This window comes from Oryzias latipes, chromosome 13, assembly GCF_053564925.1.
Source record: "Oryzias latipes strain Hd-rR chromosome 13, Olatipes_Hd-rR_3.1".
Lineage (NCBI taxonomy): Eukaryota > Metazoa > Chordata > Actinopteri > Beloniformes > Adrianichthyidae > Oryzias > Oryzias latipes.
Genome location: NC_136249.1, coordinates 27,081,791 through 27,103,248, shown reverse-complemented (window position 1 = coordinate 27,103,248; position 21,458 = coordinate 27,081,791). Strand labels below are relative to the sequence as shown.

The 21,458-nt window shown below is 39.8% G+C and overlaps 1 protein-coding gene across 5 annotated transcripts in view; it reads right to left on the bottom strand.

Annotated features, from left to right (window-relative positions):
• Window positions 1–21,458, bottom strand: part of robo1 (roundabout, axon guidance receptor, homolog 1 (Drosophila)) — a 247,734-nt gene that overhangs the window by 130,128 nt on the left and 96,148 nt on the right. Inside the window, exon 1 of one of the 5 annotated variants that reach the window (XM_078929631.1) lies at window positions 14,025–15,413. The exons of 3 other annotated variants lie outside the window; for them this stretch is intronic. In XM_078929631.1, coding sequence (XP_078785757.1) covers window positions 14,025–14,223 — 199 coding nt within the window. In that variant the 5' untranslated portion in view covers window positions 14,224–15,413. Of the gene's footprint in view, window positions 1–11,304; window positions 12,175–14,024; window positions 15,414–21,458 lie in introns of those variants that run through there. One more of the 5 variants, XM_078929634.1, reaches the window with a different exon arrangement.

Sequence of the window (21,458 nt, the reverse complement as noted above, 5' to 3'; positions counted from 1 at the left end):
AAGGCAGCCTTCTCTGTTGAACTAGAGAAGATAACGAAGAGAGGGCAGAGATAAGAAAGATAGACTGCAACAGGGAAAAGGTGAGGTACTGTACTCCTGATGATCGGATGACATTAGCAGGGAAGTGAAACTAAATCTTTCACCATTTCAAGCTCACTATCCCACCATGGAATGTGCTGCATGAATGACTTTCCCAGTTGCATCTGATCAAACCGGATTTTATTGTTACACAAGGCTATCACTTACACTCCTAAGAGGCAGGATTACAGCCCCGTGTGAGAGTGTGCACGGAGATTTAGAGGTGGGGTGACGGAGGGGGATGACGGATATCTTTATGACCTCCTTCACTCCCCATTTCTTTGTCTACATTTACTAAACAGCATAGAGTATGGTTACTTGGCTTGAACTGCATTAAAGCAAGCTTAAGAACAGAGATCACTTCAACAAAACTAAACCTGTATCCAATTTTTTGGGGGTTATTAGTTGAACAAAGCTTTGACTAAACATGTTTCACTACACAAATTAAAACCAACCAGAACTACATAAAACCTGGAGCAACACTGCTGCAGATGTCCACATCGCTTACTTCCCTTTGGTGAAATATGACTTTTGCAAAAATGTATACAACCACAGTACAAAGCTCCTTTGTCACAGTTTGGCTAAGAAAGTCTAAAAAACAAGTTGAAAACTGTTCCTCTTCAATCAGCAGTTTCTCCAGTACCTCTCCAATACATGGGCTAATCCTATTCCAAATAGCATTGAAGGATAGGTCAACTGGGAAAGCACAGTGAGATAAAAGTAAGATGAATGACTTATTAATTTACCAAACTTGCCTTGGTTTTCAAGTTACATTACCAGGGCCCGCTTAATTGCTCAGATGTGTCAGAATCACTTTTATAACTGTTGCTGCCTTTGATCATCCTGTTGCTCATTTGTCATCTGCAATAAAGAGATGAGAACCCTGCTGAGGACAGCATTAGCAGCTCTCTTTGCCCTGCACAGACCAAAGGTTACAATCATAAGCTGTAAGGTTCTGGAATGCTCTTTCGTTTCTGCTCATCAGGAAAAAACAGTGCAGTTCTTAAAGGCTGCAGCACCCAAGCCCCAAAGTCTTGACTGTGTCAGCTGGGAAACAAACCCTGGCTCTCTCCAAGCAAGTCAGGCCAAGCTGGTGGGCAGGGAATGATACATAGCATTCCTCTGGGAGACTGGGGCCCATTCTGAGCGGCTTCTGTTGAAGGCTTTTGCCAAATGGATTTGACATGTTTGGAAAACACCTGACAGAAATGCAGCTAATGTAGGAGTTAATAAAGCTCATAAAATGCTCAAAGACAACAGGGGATTCTTTATTTAACTTGTCTTTTATGGGAAGTTCATGATATGGCATAATAAATCAATATTGCTGGAAAAGCTTTACAAATGTACCCTGTTTGGTAAATTTACACAGACTGCCAGCAATAAATCAGTGGTGAATGAATGTAAATAGACCTAACAAATTGAAAGTCTATTACACAACTGTACAACACAGACCCAAGACACAGACTTGTGGATGAGTTGTTGCTCGCTCTGATGTCAATCTACACACTGAGTGTCATTAGAGACAAACAAAAGCTGTCAGACTCAGCAGAAGGCCATAAGGGCAACCTCCATTCCTGCAGGATGAATGTAGTTCCTTTTTTTTTGATTGTATCAATTTTCAGGGACAAGGAGGAAATCTGTGGTGGAAAAGGCTGTGAAGCTTGTTAGGAAGCTGCCTGTCAAATTGGCTCTGGAGACCAGGCAGATGGGCTGAACGGAGCTGGGTGGATGCAGGCGGAGAGTCAGTCTGTCTCACTGACTGTATGTCAGTCTGTCTGGTATCTATCTATCTATTCACAATGTGGCGGTTTAGGCAAACTCACTGGCTCCTCAAGCTGACCTGGCACATTCACTGTGACGACCTGCAATGAAAACCCAGCCTGTGTGTCTCATGTACACCGGTGTCAAGGATGTCATTCCTGCAACAGAGCAGGAACTCTAGGAAAGGGGCTGTAATTAATGAGGATCCCAGATGCTGGGCTGAGCTCCTCTGGCTTTTTTGTGTAACATGGCCAATGCTGTGAGCATGGCGGAGGATTTCAGAAATGAAGCACAGGGGAGTGAGCGTCTGCAATTACCGGTACCTCTTGTTTTCGTTTTTTCCTGCATTTTAACTTGTAATGAGGTCTGACCAATGCAGTTTTAGTGATTTACAAAGCCTTTCAACAACAGCAAGACAGCAGAAATGAGGGTAATTAAATACAAGGTAGATTTATTGTTTCCACAGTGAGAATACTGTAGTTTATTTTTGGGAGGGGAAATAATAAAGTTATATATGGAAGAAAATAATTTGAATAGACTTTTAAAAGCCAAATACATGTTTATTTGAGGTCATACATTTCATATAGAGACTCAATCCAATAAAAAAAAGGTTTTTGGTGTTTTTAACATGTTTCCCCATGATGAAGCACATATGTAAAGAAAATTAAGAATAATACTAAGTGTTTCTTTATTTAAATTATGAGTTTCTGATTAACTACTGCTGCTCTGCAGAAACTATGCCCTAGAAAACCACAGTTTTTTTTTATTATTTTGCCTTAAAATGGCAATTGAAAGACCACCAGGGAATGCTTTGAAAATAGATCAAAAGATGATCGGAATGGGACTTTAAAGAAGGGCAATACAAACTCAGCACAACTGTCAAATTTGAATTGTATTCTACTCAGTTTTTTGCAGTCAACAACAATGCAGTACGGTTGTCAAGTCTTTACAACGTCTTCCTCTTAAATGGCTTATTTCTGTTCCATCAAGGAAGGTTATGAAGTCTAGTGGGAAGTAGAGGTAAGGTGAAGGAGGGGCTGAGGGGCAGCGAGGGAATTAGAGAAACCAGCAGCACACTCAGTTGGCACAGGCAAGCCACAGAGAGAGCAGCATGTGGGCTGGCAGCCAAGAAAAAGCTGAGCTCAACTGTGACGCGAAAGCAGGCAGGGGCAAATGTGTCTAAAGAGCATCTAATGCTTTTAAAATGTTATTTATTTGATAGCAGGAGTGACCTGGGTCCAGTGTTGGGCCAAGGTTGTATAGGACCCCTTAACTGCCTAAATACAGGTTGTTCTAAATGTCCATCCAAACTCATATTATGAGGCAAATCTCAGACAGCAGGGTGTTAAAAGGGATTTTCCTTTGCAGCATCCGGTAGAGGCTATGACGTTTATTTCTGAGTTCTCCAGTCTGATTCCCTTTCGGTGACCTTCCGGTTATGAATGGTAAACACATCTCAGGTTCTGTTAGGAGTGCTTGCAAACTAGTATAGGAGTGCATATTCTGTAGCTGCTGAGGTATTAAAGTGAAACTTAGCTCCCACAGTGTAGGTTAGGACTCTGTGGAGCCATGTGGCAAAATGACTCCAGCATGGGCCTGCTGACAGGGCCGTGGTCCAAGTCCAGCCAAATGGAACACAAATCGCCCCAAACTATTCAGAATCTGGCCTGGAAAAATTAAATGGGAATGTAAGGCCTGCCATGCAATGAGCAGTAAATATTTGGTCAAAACTAATGAAGGGGCAAAGTCTGCCAAGAAACCTTTTTCTAGACATACACAGAGGGGAGACTGTGCCCAGACTGGCATTAAAAAGAAATTTCCTTCTGCAGACAACTGCTCACTGGGCTGTCTGCTTTCCAGCACCCACTTACCATGTCCTCCCCTTATAACCCATTAACTGTTCAGGTACATACACACCTCTACCCAAAACACAGCTTCCTTCTGCTTTGAGAATAAAAATGCAAATGCATCTTACCCACTACCCTAATTTTCGTATGCCATTTTTAGATATCTCACATCATATCTCACTCGTGTCAGACGATGGAGCATCTAAAGAAACCTGGAGACAGTGATAACGTGGAGAAACACGAGACAACACATCTGAATCACAATTAGCTCTCTAAACTGTTTTCAAATAATTCTTCTTTCCAGCGATACGGAATTGTCTGGACGTCTTTCTTTTTCTTTTCTTGGAAAAAGTGATCACGTGTGAAGCTGCCAGAACAAAGATGATTTTCAGAATGTGGTTTGTAAATAAAATACATCAGTGTCTTTCAGGAGGATAACATAAGCCTGAAAGGAAAAAAGGAAAATAAAAAAAACAAACATCTAAAATCTCCATTGAATAATGCAAAATTTAACCCAAAAAAAGGATTGGATTAAAGCACTGGCTACCCAGAAAGCCAAGCATATTAAAAATGTGAAAGAGATGCCATAATTCCAACATATTTGTATCAATCTTATTTCTTTGTCTTGTGGATAATGAAGGGTAATTTGTGTTTTTAAGCTAATGTTAATAGTCTAAAATGTGAAACTTCCAACTGAAGCTTCATTCACTATGGGCATGTGGCGTACGTGTATTCTTGAACCCGCGTTTAGCTAATAGTGTTCACACTGGACAAGAAGGCAGGGGCTTCTTCTTCTTCTTCTTTTTCGACTGTTTACTAGCACATGTCCCCCACCTACAGCTGGAAGAGACTAAGCGTAAAATGTCAAAGTGGTGCAAATCTTGTGAATCTTGCTCCAGTTTGTTTTCTTTCAAAGCTCTATTGAAAGAAAACAAACTGGAATTGTTGATTTCTCCTCCATGATCAATATTCAAACAATTGGCACTTCCCTTAATTAAAAGGGACACCATCCATGCGTCCCTTCCAAATTTGAGTCCCTCATTGGTCAAAACTCAACCTGGTTTGACTTTTAATGTCTTGTACATACAGCCCAAAAACGTTTTACTAATTTACTAAATAATTTACTAAGTTTTACTAACTTTTGAAATTTTAAACGTCCAAAACGAGCATTTACATAGACTTTTCATTGGAAGTGTTCATAGTGCTAGTGTGAGAATGAACCTGGTGATACTACAAATGGAGACAACAGTTTTTCTAAAGGGAAACAGAAACATTGAAGAACAAAAACTGCTCTCTAAGCATTTCAGACCTGGAAAAGTTCAAGCATTTGTGTTAAAAATGAATATCCAGAGGTGTTTCAGACATTTTAAACCATGTTTGCAGACTGCTATGCCATACTGCATCTGCAAAAAAGCGTCTGACAAATAACTTTGGACTTTCATGTATTAATATCCGTGGTGACATCAGATTTACAGCACCAGTAAGTAGGTAAGCCTGATAATAGAGCAGGATTATGTTTAATCCCTCAACTCAAAGTAGCCATGCATTTACATGTTGGAAAAAAATCACCCAGGTCTGTGAAGTCTCTTCACCATGGTTACAGCTAAATGGTGGGGGCTCCAAATGCAGGCCTGTAATAGTGAATTTCAAGGTCACTCTCTCATTAATTATGGTTTCCAGTGCTTTCCCCTTAAATAGACTTCGACCCTCCTACTTTTATCACCGTCTTTTGTCTGACAGAATTACCCTTGCCCCCCCCCCCCCCCCCCCCCCCCCATCCCTTTTACTCCCTGTTAGGGCTAGATTAAAGGTGCTGATGCAGCTCTGAAAGAGGAGACACTTTAGAAAAAGAATTCCCCAAGGCAAAAAGTGCCGTAAGTGAAAAAGAAATATCATGGAAGTAAAATTATAAAAGCAAATATTGTTTCTGGCTTTTTTTCCTTTAACTGCTAATTTAATCGAGTTATTTGAAAGGTATTTTCCCTTGTCAGTTATAACCAAAGAGAGTTTTAGCATTTCAAAAGTGCATCCAGGAGCTAAAATGAGAGGGTAATAGAATGGTCCCAGAGGCTGGAAAGGGGTCCGGACTCAGGGGGTGAGAAAGAAAAGAAGGATGCGGGGAAAGGCAGTCCTCAATGCCATCTCTCAGTCTCCCCAGTGGAGAAAATGAAAGGGAGGGCGGTCTGAGCCTTTTTAAAATGCACAAGGCAGAACACCCCATGGAAGCACAGTTTACCGCAGGACCAAACTCCAGATCTGGGGCAAGCCCTGGAAGAGCTCCTGAGCATGCAGTTTTTAGACACTTGAGGGATGCTGGTCATTCCCGACTGAGCCCTCAAAGCCACGCTGGGCCTTGGAAGCATCTTTCATTTACTCAGCACTTCTTAAAATCAGCTTCGCCTCTCCCCAGATGTCCACCCTCCAAAAGAAAAACCCAACAGTACAGGTTTTTTCACCACAATCACTCCAATCAGCACATTTTATGTCACCAGGGACGAGTAACAATATGCAATATGAGCGCAGGAGCCAGATCAAAAGTATTCCCTGAGCTGGTGTATCATGGTATGTTTGACTCCTCTATCCTCCCCTACATCCTCTCTTTACCTCCCCCGCTCCACACCCCTGGGGTAGCCTTTGTGTAGGCGCACTCCTCCCTTCAGCACTCCTTCTCACACAACCCACCCTGCCTCCGCTGAACCTTTCTGCTCCCCTCCCCCCCGTTCCCTGCCTTACAATTGTCCTGTTAATGCAGCACAATACAGCCTCCCCAACCCCACAGGCTTTTTTCTGCATGTCGACCTGCTTTATTTAAGAAAGATCTGTGCTGACCAGTCACAAAAAGGCAAGTCTTAAAAAAATGGAAGGGGGTGCGGGGGCTGGTAAGAAGATCAAGAGATTCCTTAAGCTTTCTCTGATTTACCCCACACAAACCAAAACCCACGATGCTGCTTTCCTCTTTGCTCACATCTATATTAGTGGCTTCATAGGTACACCACCAATAGAATGAAAACGATTACAAAAAGTGTGGAATACAATAGATGTTTGTGCAAGAAAAGGTGAAAATTCTCTTAATTTTTTATAACAATGAAAAGTTTAGGATCTTTCAAATGTTCCATTTGGAATTTGGGACAAAAACCAGACAACACCTTCCAATTAGAAAGCATCATTCATCACTTCTACCCATGGCAGGATAAGGGAGTGTTTATCCTCCATGTGAGCTGTCAGAAGAAAATGTGTTAACTACACTGGTCCATCCTGGACATGAAACAGCCATCAAGTACCAGTCAATGGAAAGGGTTTCAAAGTTTAAGGCTAATTCTAGTGTCGATTAGTGATGGGAGAATTGATACCAAGGTGTCAAAGTATTGATACACGTCCCTCACCAATTTTGGTATCAAGTCCTCTTAAAATATTGATTACTAATAATTATATTGGAATATAAAGCCTTATTTTCCGCTGAGTATTTTGAGCGTTTCCATTATAAAATGGACCCATTAAGCTGGACCGAACTGTACCATTTTTGAGTCCCCTTTGGTTGTAGGTCCATAGAAAAATGAAACCGACAGGTTAGGGTGGAAATACTGTTGAAACCATTGTCATTACAACAAAGAAAGTGCCTGTCTTCCTCTTCGTTGCCTGCAATGTTTTCTCAAACAACATTAAATGTCTTGCATACAGTACCAAAAGTCAAGTGTAAAATAAGTTGCTGGATGACCTCAATTGTTGTTGTTGTTATTGTAATTTCACCCTGCATACCCTATGATGGTCCAACTTTAAGAGGAAACCCTCATCTAAACTGCCTGGACCATTCTAAACCGGACCGGACAAGAGCGTACCGTATTGCTCAATGGAAACGAGGCTTTAGTGTGTCATTTCTTGATGTTTTTGGTTATTAATTGAGTTATCCCAGTGTTTGGTGCCAAAACGCCCACAACATTTTGAACTGCTCCATCAGTCACGTGATCAGAAGAGCTGCAAGTTGTGTGTTACCCTTAGCAACAATATAACACAGCATGAGTAGGTGATTTTGAAAGAATTTTTTTATATTTTGTACATTGCTCATTATAGTTATTATCTGTTCAGTGTTTGATGGTACTTGTTTTTAGGATAATAAATAATATTCTAGAGAAAAAGAAAAAATCTGCATCGAATCTTAAAAGTGTGGTGCCGTCAATCACTTCTGTAGATTATCTATCCACATGCCAAAAACTGCAGAGGGTGTGATAGCAATAGATTTCGCAGGAAATTTCCTAAAATATCAAGAGGTTTAGACAAAAGACCCTGGGTTGTAATGAAATTATCTCAGTTCCTCTTAATTCTTCTCACAGAAGAGCAAATCAGTTGAACTGCAGCCACGGCAAATTACAAACTACTGCCATCCGACGGATTTGTTAATTAATCCAATTAAACTGTGCTTGCACGCCATTAAAGGAAGAGCCAATGGAGAAAAGCAGATCATCAAGAGTCTGCGCCTAATTTATCTGCCCTTCAACTAACTGCTCTGAAATGTTTATCTTGTCAGTCAATTAGGACTTTAGCTGCAGCTCCTGCAAACAGGAACAGGACATTCCTCCTTGTGGTTCCACTAAGCCAAAGTCTGCCTAATCCCGGATCCTTCGGTGTAAAACCCTAACTCGTTCGGATTAAGATCTGATTAATGCGCATTAGTGGAAGTTGTGGCTATAAAGCCTTAATGAAACTGTTGCCTCACACAGGTGTGAGATTTCTCAGCTGAAATAAAGAATTGACAGAACCAGGAAAACGTCCTGTCTCACAAGGTCAGGAGATGATTAAAGTTGGTTAAATGTGACTGATTTTTAAGGAGGGAAGCAGATCAGAAATATGTTTTCGAATGACATGAGACATAAGGACTGTCAGCTCTCACCTGCACTTTCTGGTCACTAATTGGCTGTGAACCTGCTGCATCTTGTCACATCGCTGTGATGTAGGAGGTGGAAGCCCTCTGCAATTTATCAGCACTTATGAGTCAATTTGTCATGACCTGCACGGCTTGGTGCTGGGCCTGATAACAGAGGCACCACTCCCACTGCCCACATTTTTATCAGTATGTGAATCACCTAACATCCTCCATTGTGCCGGATATATTCACCCCAAAGATTGTAAACCAACGTGGGTATAAACTTTAAAAGATAAGCCCAATATATGCTTTGAAGCTACGTCATTCTTGTGAATACATATCCTAGAAACCCTTATCCCACCGGGCTGAGTCTTGCCCTTGCCTGAATAGTACCTCTGAGGAAGAGTGTGAGCTCTGACGAGCAGTTGGAGAGGAGATAACAAGCATTTAGTGAACAGAGGGAGGACAGATCACCTGATAACAGGGCAAGACATGACGGATAGAGGCATCAATTTACCACCTTGAGACAAAGCAAGGTGGCATTAAGCAAGTCATCACAAGTTTGAAAGGGCAAAGGTCTTTTTGGTTTAAGGCCTTCAAATAAATAAAAAGTTCAATTCCTAGATTTTTTTTTCTAGTCTCAAATAAAGTCATCTCAATGTGCTATACAAATAATACAAACATCTCATTTAAAACTAAAATTATAATGCAATAACTCAAACAAGTGTGAACAATTACAGACTGTAAAGTTTTTTTTTTTTTTTAAATAGGAATAAATTATCTAAAGTGTATGGTTTTAATTACATAGGGTAAAGAGCTTCAGGTGTGATACCCTGTACTGAACATGAAATTGGGTGACTTTAAGGTAAAAAAGAAAAACAGTCCTGCAACAGCTCAAAATGTTTGATGGCTTGCTTTTAAAACTCTTTAGTGAAATGCAGAAAGTAGGGGTGTAACGATTAATTAACCAAATATTTCTACGATCCAACCAGATCAATTTGTCTGAGGCAAGTTGTTAATCGACCCATACCACTGGTTGAATTTTTGGCTGAAGATGTCCTGGATCGATTTTAGGTCAGTGAATCGTATCAAATTAGATTGTTCAAAATATCAACAATGAATCGTATCAGCAGCCACAAGTTATGATATGAATCGAATTGTTAAAGTGAAACGTTGCACCCTTAGCAAAAACGCTGAGGGTGCAAGTAGTGTGAAATCATTTTTTGATGACACTGTGATCAAAGACCAGACTTTCAGTCCAAGTGATATCCGGTCTATTGGCATGGCCTACTATCACCTATAAAACAGTGTCTGACATCACTACCGTTGAGTGTAATTGGAAACTCTGGCGTATGAGCGACTTTCTCACGGAGCAGAATGATTACTGGCTCTGAAGCAGCATGAAGGTGCAGCAGAGCCAGGTCTCTGTGCTCACCCCTGACCTGTTGGAGTGCCAGTTTCTTTAAACTACAAAAGAGTCTTATGTATTCATATAAGAGCTGGAAGAGTCGAAGCGTTGCTCCAATACAGCAAACAAAGAAGCATTTGTTTGGAGAATCTGAAACATCTGTATAAAAAAATCTACCAGAACAGATCAAGTCCAAATAAAACTTGAGTAAAAAATGAACTTTTGAAACGTTGCAGAAGTTTCGCCATCATTTACATCTAGAAATTGACAATGAGTTTCAACCCAGCATCCGTCATTACAACTTAGCATGCAGCTTTACACCTGAAAATAGTTACACTATCTGTTACTCGGGCAATTACACCTAGGAGCTGCAGCTCAGTGAACGCCGCAGAGTTCACAGATGATTTTCTGCAACAGTAGCTTGGCAAATGGCATTTTATTAAAACCAAAACTGCCTCTGTTATGTCAGACTCTTTGTTTTCTGAAGCTGTTCACTGAATTCAACAAGCTTTTCTTTGTTTAAGAACTGCCATTTTGTCCACATTCAGGATGCATTCCTCTGTGTCTTAGAATGGGGTGGTTCACTTCTAAACCCCACAGCAAATGACCTGGAAAAGCCCGGCTACCACGGACCGTTGACTCTATAAAGACATCTATGTGATAGGTGAGGAGGAAAACATGGATGGGAATAAAAAAAGAAACGACAAGGACGAAAACAGATAAATAAATGATACAAAGCTGGGCAGAATGAGGTAAAAAAAAAAAAAGTCCATATAGCAAAATATATATTTCATTATGCATGCTATAATAATATAATAAGCTGTTTAAAAGGGTAAACAAAAATGTTGTAGTCAGCAAAAATAATCATCTGTGGGAAGAATCATGGCATACATGGAAATACAGTTCCCAATGGGGTTTATGCTGTCTGTATGACCGATGATAGCTGCTCTCTTCCCTGATCCCATACGGTCTCAGCACTTTATGTGTGACTTTACGTGTGCTCAGCTTTAAAAGTTGGACCTTCCCTTTACCTTGAAGGTTCCACCTCCTACAGAGGAGGCAAAAGTATGTCCCTTTGTCCTGCTTTAAAGTGTCTTTAATGACTTTTCATGCAGGAAATCCACACTAAAAGTCCTGCCTTTGTGTTTTTGAGTAATATTCTTCAGTGTGAACCCAATTTGAGTCCAAATGTACTCTCTATTTACAAATGTTCACTTAGAAACGAGATTCATATTTATTTTATTTACTTTTTCCATTTCCTGATATGTAAATTAACAAATATCAGTTTTATCTCCCAGTAACTAACAGATAAATGTGGCCAGAAAAAAAAAAACTAACTTCCTGGGACTTACCTGAGCACACATGGAGAATTCCTAACAGAAATAAAAATCCTATTGAAGTTGCAGACATCATTCAGCGTCTCTCTTGTAAGAAATGTTCTAGTATAATCCAGATTACTAAAAACACAGTTCAAGCATCCACTCCTTCATGACAAATATAAAAAAATGTATATCAAAATCCAGAGTTTGGAAACATTCCAACTGTTTGCTTGCTGAAATTGTTCATGAGAATGACTTCCTTTTGGATGAAGGAGGGAAAGGAGGAATCAGATGTGAGGAAAACAGGAAAAAACGAGTCCAAGAAGCCCTGGATTCTAACACGTGGAGTTGAGCAGAAGTGTGCTTGAACTAAAAGTAAGAGTCTGAGCACAGCTTTAGTCTGTCTTTGAATGCATCCCGGCGCTGCGCTCACTGCTCATCCAGGCGAACAGCCTGGAATAATGTAGTCCTTCTGCGCAAAAACAGTCATAAATCCGCAGACGGAGCAGAGAAGCGCCGCAGCTCCCGCTCACATTATTTCACTCCCAGTTCAGATCGCAAACTTTGCGACTTCCTACTCTCCTTTCTCATCCAGTAGCGCCGGACAGAGATCAGCGCAACTTTTCCATCACTTTCCGTCCCGTTTGCTCCTACGCTCCAACTCCAACGGTCCTGGCGCGCGCGTCGCAGGCGCAGAACCTCAGGCAGGAGGGGGGGAGTCAAGCTTCATACTCACAGCATTTCATTCAAGGAAAAGCAGAGTGGCTCGTCAATTGCTACGCTGGTTTCTGCCCCCCCTCTGAGGACCTGACAACGTTTCCCAACGAGCAAATTTAACCTCTTCCCGTCTGGATCCCTTGGAGCTGCGCGCAGCTGCTCCGCGCACAGCACCTCACCTTTTCTGAGTCCAACAGCAGGAAACTTACTTAACTCAAACAAGTTTTTTTTGTTTTTATCTGCAGATTGCTACAGGAGTTAGTGTAAGTTCCATTATATCGACCGATTTAGTTAATTTTTTATTATTTCGTTAAAAAAAACAAGTGTACAAGAAAGGTAAATAAGCATTTTCAAGGAATTTCCACTCGTATAAACTTATAAACTTGATGTTTTTTTTAAGTTAACATGAAAAAACATGATTTATTAGGCTAAAACAGAATATGTTTGCAATGCACAAAAAACAGCAAACAGCAAAATTAGAATAAAAACAAAATATATTTTAAAAAAAAGATTTTTGCCTATTATTTTCATGAAATCCTGGAGTCCTCTTAATGTATAACATATTTTCTTGCATTAAGGAACAAGTCAAGACGTTTTCTTGACTTTAGTTTTAATGGGATTTCAATGCAATCAGTAATTAAAAAAAAAAACAACTTATGATTGTTTGCAACCTCAAAAGCCTTAATTTGAGCTGTTTGTTCAATACAGACAGATTTAGAAAAGGCGGGGGTCCAAGTGAGTGAAGAAAAGAACAGCTGGAAGTGTACTGCAGTCTCCTCTGCTCAAAGCTCTTCCCAGTGCTCCACTTGTTACCAAACAGCGCCCCCCAGCGAAGGCAACTGGAATTTACTCTAGGCTTTCTCAAGCTCTGCTTTTCGAACCAGAATGACATTTTTTCACACTAATCATGACAAGATTTTATCAAGAAATCTAAATAAAATGAACAATCATCTCTTAAATCAGCTTTAATGACAAAACAACAAACATAGTTCATTAATTTGTCTCTTCAGCATAATTTGTGCCCTATTTGTCAAATTTACTTGCTAAGCATTAACACATCTTTAATATATTTAACAGGATTCTCATTACTAAAATATTTGCACATCCCAAAAATTTCCTTGCTAGATTTCAAAGTCTCTGTCCTATAAGCTCCTTGATTTTGGCAAATGCTGCATGACTGAAAGAGAGCAGACAGGCAATGCGCCTGTCAACCAGAAATTAGCTTTTTTTTTTTCCTTTCTTCTTCACCCATGTGTGCATCATGTTGCAACTGTACACGCTCAGTTCACACTTGACACGCACGGGTCTGTTTTTTTTTTTTTCCCTGAAAGCTTTTACAGCCACGGATCAGTAAAGTGGCTGCTCAGCTGAATTCCACCAACTGAACTGTTAGGTTTCCCCCGGCAAGCAGCCGGGAGCTATAACACAACAATTATCAGCTAAGTCCACTCTCAGACCCATCAGCATGGTCGACTTTATGAAAGGCTGAGTGCCAAAAAAAAGCTTTTTAAAACGTGTAAACGTCTAATGTGGCACAGAAAAGAAGCTAGAGCAAAAATAAATACTTCACTCAAAACCCACATGGATCTCATGAGCTTTTCATGCACTTTTACTCAGATTTAAAACAATGATTTAGAGAAAACACAAGTAGAAACCAATATTAAGCTGATGTTACCAGTCTTTCCCTTTTTTAGGGACTCAAAATCACCCATTTAAAGCAACATTCACTATTAAACACGGACAGACTTTTTGTTTCTAGACGCAGCTCTACAAACAGTTGCCTCTCCGTCCTAATATTCCCCCTTCAACCTTTATCAGACCAGCAGGAGCAGATGTGACATCTGTGACAGCAGCAGAGGAAACAGAGAGCTTTCAACACAACAACCAAACTGTACAAAAAAACCTTCCAAGAACTCACAAGGTACAAAAGAGTAATATATACCCCTGACTGCTGCCAAAAAAGTTTTTAGCTGCCACATCAAGATGACTTCTGGTTATATTTTGGTTGACAGCTTTATAAAAACGTTTGTACTTACTTTGGATACTATGGTCACATTTATGAGAGTGCCTAAACAAGTGGTGATTTCGGTGAAGATTTTGAAGCATCTGTTTGCACCAGTGGGACTTGACAGAGCCAGACAGGCGATCGGACCTGTATGCACCTTTGGGGTTTTTAGGAACTCCAGGCATGACCAATATTGAAAACAGTGCCGCCAAAAAACATGCAGTCCACATGGTGATGGGTGTGAGCCAGAACACAGAGCCAGATCTTTAATTTTGTGCCAAAAAGGTAACTTGAAAAATCGACATCTTAGTCCATAAATGGGAAATTAATTACAAAAAAAGAGAAAAATTAGACCCTAAAATTTCACAAAAATTCAAGCCTTCCCATAAGTCCTTCTTTCTGCTTCCTTCTACATCTCCCAACTATATGAGGCACCCCCTGCTTGGCCATCCTTAAACCTAGAGACAATGTTTTCCTCTGTACTGACCATGCATGGAGAAGCTCATTCCCCACTCCATCTCAGCATCCAATAGCTCCTATCTTTATTCTTTTTCTGTTAAATCTCTTTTTAATATTCAAAGAGGACATTCTGTCTTTTCTTGCCATGTTTCTGTGTGCAGAGAAGGATGGGGGTTCCTCTATAGACAACATGCTGGGCCTCTTTTCAGATGTTTTGGCCTCCTCACAAAGCCTAAGCCCCCTCAGTATGTAGGCGATAGGGTGACGGTGAGGTTGGGGTAAGCCGAAGGAGCCCACATAGCCTTCTCCTCGTCTAAGACTGTTTCACGCCTTTCAGTGCAAGCTCTCTAAGCAAGATAGCATGAAACAAAACATTTCCCCTTGAAAGGATGCTGCCCATTCAACCGTAAACACAAACCGTCTGTTACAGTAAACGGATGAGTATGATTTTAATCTTAAAATGAGTGATGCATTTTGGATTTCAGCTTCCACAGGTGGAAGATTTAATACCACAACACTGGTGAAGTTGCAGGTGGAGTCACCTTGGAAAGAAAGAGAGCGCAGATGTTTGTGCTCGCTTTCCCCGGGACTTTAGCGGAATGATTTTCATTCACTCCAACCTTTTATCATTCATGTCCTGTCCTTGACGGCCTTTCATTGTGATTATTCATTGTGTCACTGTTCCTCCTTTTGCATACATAGTCTTTTGTGAGTTTGTGGAAAACATCACATTATAGAAGTGATTTGAAAGCAGCATGTTTTCAAAAACAGAGTAAATATTTGAAAGTGCAAAAAAAAAAAAAAAATCCATTAGCAATTTGCTGATTGTTTGAGAAAGGGATTCCTTCAGCTGTGTCTTTTTCAGGCTGTGACCCAGCCCACAGGAAGTTCATCATAAATCTGGGGTAAAAACTTGTAATTATCCTTAGAAAAGCAATCTGTAAGCAAACTGAAAACAATCTATAACTGTATTTTGCCTGTAAAGATAAAAAAAGATCAACCAAAGCGCAGACAGAACACCTTTGAGGAAGAGCACCAGCATCTTCTCAAGAACCAAAGTAGGACATGAAGCGAACTTCACCCCTTAACCCTTCATCCTCATCTCTAAAATTGGGTCAGAATCCTTTTACTACTCACTACTTAGTGCACTATATCTGGGCTTCAGCATTTTGTAGAGCTGTCTGAATCTAAAATCTTAAATTAAGCACCCTATAAATTGCCCAGTAGTCTATGCGAAAAACCAGTGTACCAAGTACATCAATGCTCACTAGTTTGGCCACAACCCATTGCATTCAAGCGATTTTTCATGTGGGAAAAAATTGTATTTAAATGTATAAACTATCTAGTTTCATCTTAAGAACACAGTGGATTCATAAATATTCGTCATAAAGTTTAGCTTTATTACTGTTGATTGTGAGATTGATGAAAAAAAAGGAGTGAGCACTAGATAGTTTTTTTTAGTAGTTATTGAGTATATAGGAAGGACACAACCCAATAAATAAAAAAAAAAAAGACAGAAGATAGCAATTTCAAGAATCATTCTAAAAATTTGAGCTCTGAAGTGAATACATCTTCAGGTTACCATGCATTGACACCTCTGGTTCATACATTACTTTGTGGCTGAATCAAATACCAGAAATTGAACTATTACTTGAAATACATGATTGCTTGATTTTTTTTTACATAAAAAAATAAAATAAAAGAATGCTTTCAGCTCACATTTTTGTGTATGCAAAACTTTTTTAGCACTTTTATTGACTTCTATATCAGATAAAATTGCCATTGAAGTCCTCCTTCAGCTGTACAATAAACCAGAGGATGTATCACTGAGTTCCACAAACACATTCACACACACGTGACACCAAAAATACGAGCAAAATGTTTTTAAAAATCTAGACTTTTAAAACCTCTTTTGAGTAAAAGTAATGGTAAACTTTAGGAAGCTGTTTGTGTTCAGGGAATGCATGACACTGTTGCATGAAATGCAAAACAGGAGAACAGATAGTGGGGATGAAGGAAGCCAGTGTGCTTCACGGGATGCCTGGAAGAAGTTTGCAAGACATCAATGGATGAGGCGATAAACAGGCTGTTGCTTTTACGCTTGCCTGCACTCCCTGAATCCTTCTTTGCGAGTGTCTTTTAATGGGCCTCACATTAGCATCTGTTTAGCGTTAGCCTCACTGTGGCCTGCGGAGGCTGATTAAAATCACCCTGCTATCACGTAACATCCTGGCAACAACATCAAAAATGCAGTCAGATGTTGGAATATTTGCAGCAGCAGACAATCAGGAAGTTAGCTCGGATGTTCTCCAACTTCTGCGGTAAAAGACCCGTTTGTTAGTTGCTTCTGTTCAAACGATCCCCCTGAGACGTGGAACTCCACATGGAGGTATGATTATGTCGGCAGCCACCACTCAACACGAGGATTAACATGCATTATTTCAGTCCTGCAGCCTTTGGGCTTCATGCATGACTGTGCTCATGGAGCATGGAGACAAAGTTGGACAAAATCGGACCAAATTTGAGAGCAGCTTGCTGAGTGAAAAGCCACACCGCTTCCAGCATAAAAATATATGACACAAACAGCATTGTTAATGCCTAAGTAACATAATAAGCTCAGACACCCATTCAATTCAATTCAATTTTGTTTATACAGCCCAAATTCGCAACAACAGTTGTCTCAGTGGGCTTCGTACCGGTAATTGTAAGGTAAACATACAATCAAAAAGGATCATAAATTAATAGAATTCAATAGGATAAAACTAAAACTTTGACTAAACAGACTAAACTAAACTGACATCCCTGCCCTCAGACCCCCCTTCTTGGTTAGAAAGTGACAATCGAGACTTAAGTTAATACACATCTGGACATCAGTGAGTGACAGATTCAACATTCTCACTAGCTGCGTTTCCATTGACTATGAAATTGCGCAAATTGGATTTGCGATAATAAATTTTCCTAATGGAAACAAGACAATTTCAAAAAAACGTTTTTGGGCTTGGAGGAGGTGGTTTACGAGGCATATGAAGTTGACATATTTTTTGTAAAACTGCAATGGAAAGATTTTTTTTTTTTTTAATTAAATGAGTCAGGGGACTACAGATAGCCAATTTATAGGTAGTGATGGCAATGTGCTTCTTGGTAGGAACTGGCTGCCTTGGGTTCTGCACAGTGGGGGCCACAAGAGGTCCCACAGTATCACAGCTCATCAGAAGTTTAGCGCGTCATGCAAAATTGTCGGCTCCACAGCTTCTATGTAAAATCTCCACCCATGATTTCCCAAAATCGCTTTATCCTTTGTAAGAAGCTTGCCGCCCTTGGCCTGAATACGATGCAGACGTCTCTCTTGATAGATGAGGATGAGCACTAGTGGCGTTGCAGAAAGTATTGTTCACATTCGTCACTATGTTTTTTTAAATTAACTTATTGCGTTAGTTGGTTTGTGTTTATTCGCATAATTATGATTTAATAGAAACAGTGCAATTGCGAAATTGTGTTTTTTTCGACATTTTTAGAACAACTATAAAGTTTTGCGCATATGTGTAATGGAAGTGCACCTATTGTAGCTTTGCTTGGTCAGAACAGGGATCAGTGTGAAGTCTTTGATCTAAACTATGACTGTATACAGTACATAGGAACGATATAATATAATTTGGCTTTACTGAAGTTATATGGACGGAATTGGATTATAACAATCATAAATAATAAAGTTCTGTCTGATGTCTTTTTTTACTTACTTTCCAAGTAAAATAAATTGAATTGAAGTCTAAGCAGAAGCAGGCTCTAGGTTAGCAGTTTAGCAGTGATGTTAGAGGGGTCAGTTGATCGTGCAGGGTGGTGGTGTGGTCATGTTGCGTGATTCTTATACCAAACTCTTTACCACGAGAGCAAATTATTATCTATGTGTGTTAATCAGCAACTTGTTAATCGAATCGACCTATAGCATTCTAAAATCATTTAAAATGAAATAAATCGGTAATGAAGATATTGGAAGATACCATTTGAATTGAGGTATAGAAAGTTTATTTTACTATAAAATAAAAATGACCGAGTGCTATAACAGCGGGCAACACAGCAAAACATGATCAAGCCACCATTACAGTCCAATGTGTGGAAACCCTTTGAATTGTGGTAGAATGTTCTAATAATGTTCTCTTTGAATTATTTTGATGAGGAAAAACAAGAGTGGACTGAACTTTATGAAACTCAAATGTGAATGGATTTGTCCTTAATTCTTGTTTACTTGTTTGTTTGCACACATATTTAATTTACACTCGATTATCTTGCAGAAAACACAATGAATCAGTGTCACACTGATTAAATATATAGCTAAGGATGTTCTGGATCGATCAGTCATCATCGGTCAGTGTTTATTTATCTGTACTGTAAATGCATAATCGTAAATAAATCTTGGGAGCGCTCTCAGAAAAAGAAGATCCAGTAGAAACCACAACAACAGACTGAGCCACAGTTTCTTCCCCAGAGCTGTGAAACCTATTACCCCATTTCCATGCACAGCCACCCAAGCCCTGAGCATTCAACCCCTGGAGAAATCCCCTCACACTGCACTTTGGACACTAATGTGGGTCACTTAAAACATTTATTTGCACCCTTTACCTTTTCGCCTTTCATCCGTTGCTCTATTTTTAGAATTATTTTGATCTATTTGTAGAATGCCATTTCCATTCCAAGTGTTTTATTATGTGCCATAAGCCAATAACTGCTGACCAAGATATCATTCTCCCTTGATTAATGACAATGAAGATGTTGGTTCTTAAAAGTTCAGACTCAGAAAGGGTATTAATGTAGAAGCTAAAAAAAGGTAAGCTCATCAGTTTCAGCAGTTACCCAAAGCTTCACGCCAAAACCACCGCCAGGAGTTACTGTATCGTTGAAAAAAAAAGTCAAAAGAGTGAAGGCATAAATTGTTCCTTAATGTTTTTTTTCCAATTCCTGACAGCAAACCCACCAATACAAGACTTTATTCAAATATTTATGCAAAGCATTACTTTCAAAGATTTTCCAGAGGACCAAAAGTAAATATCATTCCTCAATATTTGTAATTTTAGTGGACCCATGAAGCCAGAAGAAGTGATTGATCTCCCTCTGAGGACCAGGAGCAGAGAAAAATGCAGAAGCCAAAGCTTATGCTAGATGTATTATCTGCATCTCAAACAAAAAGGCCTTTTCTTTCTTTTTCCTTCCTCTGTGCCATTGGCTGCCAAAGCAAACAGACGCCGGGATGAAAGAAATAAATATGGATGATGGGATATGTGGTGCCGCTGGTCCAACACTCTGCACCAGAGAGGAGGGAGCAGGTGCTGTCCCGCTTTACGGCCGTCACGACATTTCCTTCTCGCCCACAGACGCTGAGTCCCGCTGAGACACAGTCACACTGTCGCGTCTTCAGATCCCCCTGACAGCGCAGACTTTTTAGAGAAGCAGCCTCTTGATTCTGGCTGAACTTCATGTGCAACATGTCCTTGCATGAATCACATAATGTGCAATAAAAGGAGCAATGATTTCACAGATCATCAAGCCATTAGTCTTGGCTGACAGTTATTGCAGTAATTTTAACTGGGAGGGTGGTGAACTGAGTTGCAGCACTCCTTATGTGCTGGCAGGAAATTATAGCTAATTATCTAAGTATGTAGTGTATAAGCATATTTTTGATGACTCCATTTTTCACTTAGTCATATGGAGTGGGGAGGAAACTTTAGATCATTTTGAGCAATTAACACATACATCAATACAAATATTTGATGCTTAAATTATGAACAAAATTTTACAACAGCCATGTTTCTCCTAATTAACTCCAGCTGACATACAGTAAGTCCTCAGGCGAGCTGAGCCTGTAAACAGGGTACTTCTGTCCATCATGCTTGGTTGGACAAGCAAATCTAGGTGTCTGAAAGTATGTTTTTTTTTTTGGATAATAATTTTAAATAAAGAAGAAATAGGAGGAAGAAAAGCTGCAAAAAAGTGTACCTGACATTAGAATTATAATTACTGTATTTTTCTGCAATTTAAGGCACACTTTAAAGCCTTAATTGTTCACAAAAAATAACTGCATCTTATAGTCCTGGGTGCTTCATTTTTGGATTAATTCTGGTTGTGTCTACTGATGTTGAAGGGATTTAAAGAGGTAGGCGACGCTCTGTCAAAATGTCAGTCTGTTTTTTTTTCTTTTTTTCAAAATGTTGTTCATGTTTCGGCTCATCCCTGATAAGCCACAGCGAATCAGCTTTCACTGATTCCCATAGGTGGGTTTGCCAGAGATTTTACGCCAGATGCCCTTCCTGTCACAACCTTATATTTTGTCCAGGCTGGGGACCGGTATAGGGGGACCCAGACTTGGGCCCCCTAGTGGTTTCAAACAAGATTGTCCTTCATTGTAAATACGCTAACATGGCTACTATGGATAATGTGTAGCGGTGTCTGACTTGTTTTTTTAAATATTTTTTATTACGTGTAAGAAGGTTAGAAGTTAGCGTGGTCACATGGTCTTTTTTACGTGTTGCAAACAAGGTTGGGAGCTACAGGTATTGTGAATATGCTGTTGTGGGTGACGTGTGTTTCTAGAGTTCTAGAGTAACCTTGAATGAAGTTCATAAAGTCTGACAGACCTACAGACTTTGACTCCTTTGTTTCACTTAATGTGCCTCATAATCTGGTGCAGAAAATAGGGTAAATCCTATTATAGAGCATCTTCATTTGTCACACATGCTCTTTTGCTGTGAAGATGCATAAAATGTTAATCGAATTCAGTTGAGACGTCATGGTTGGTTTTCTTTATGCAAGGATGTGTGTCAAACTACACAGAGGTTTTGGCAAAGACCAGTAGTAAACCTTTTCTACATTCATATGGAAGATGAGAAACAAGCATCTGGCCATTAAGTAAAGAATGATTTTAAAGCTTTGTTTTTACAATAAAATATTTTTTAACACCTTTACAGCACATGAGTTAAGCTAAGGACTCTCAGAAAACAATATGCTTGTCTTTACT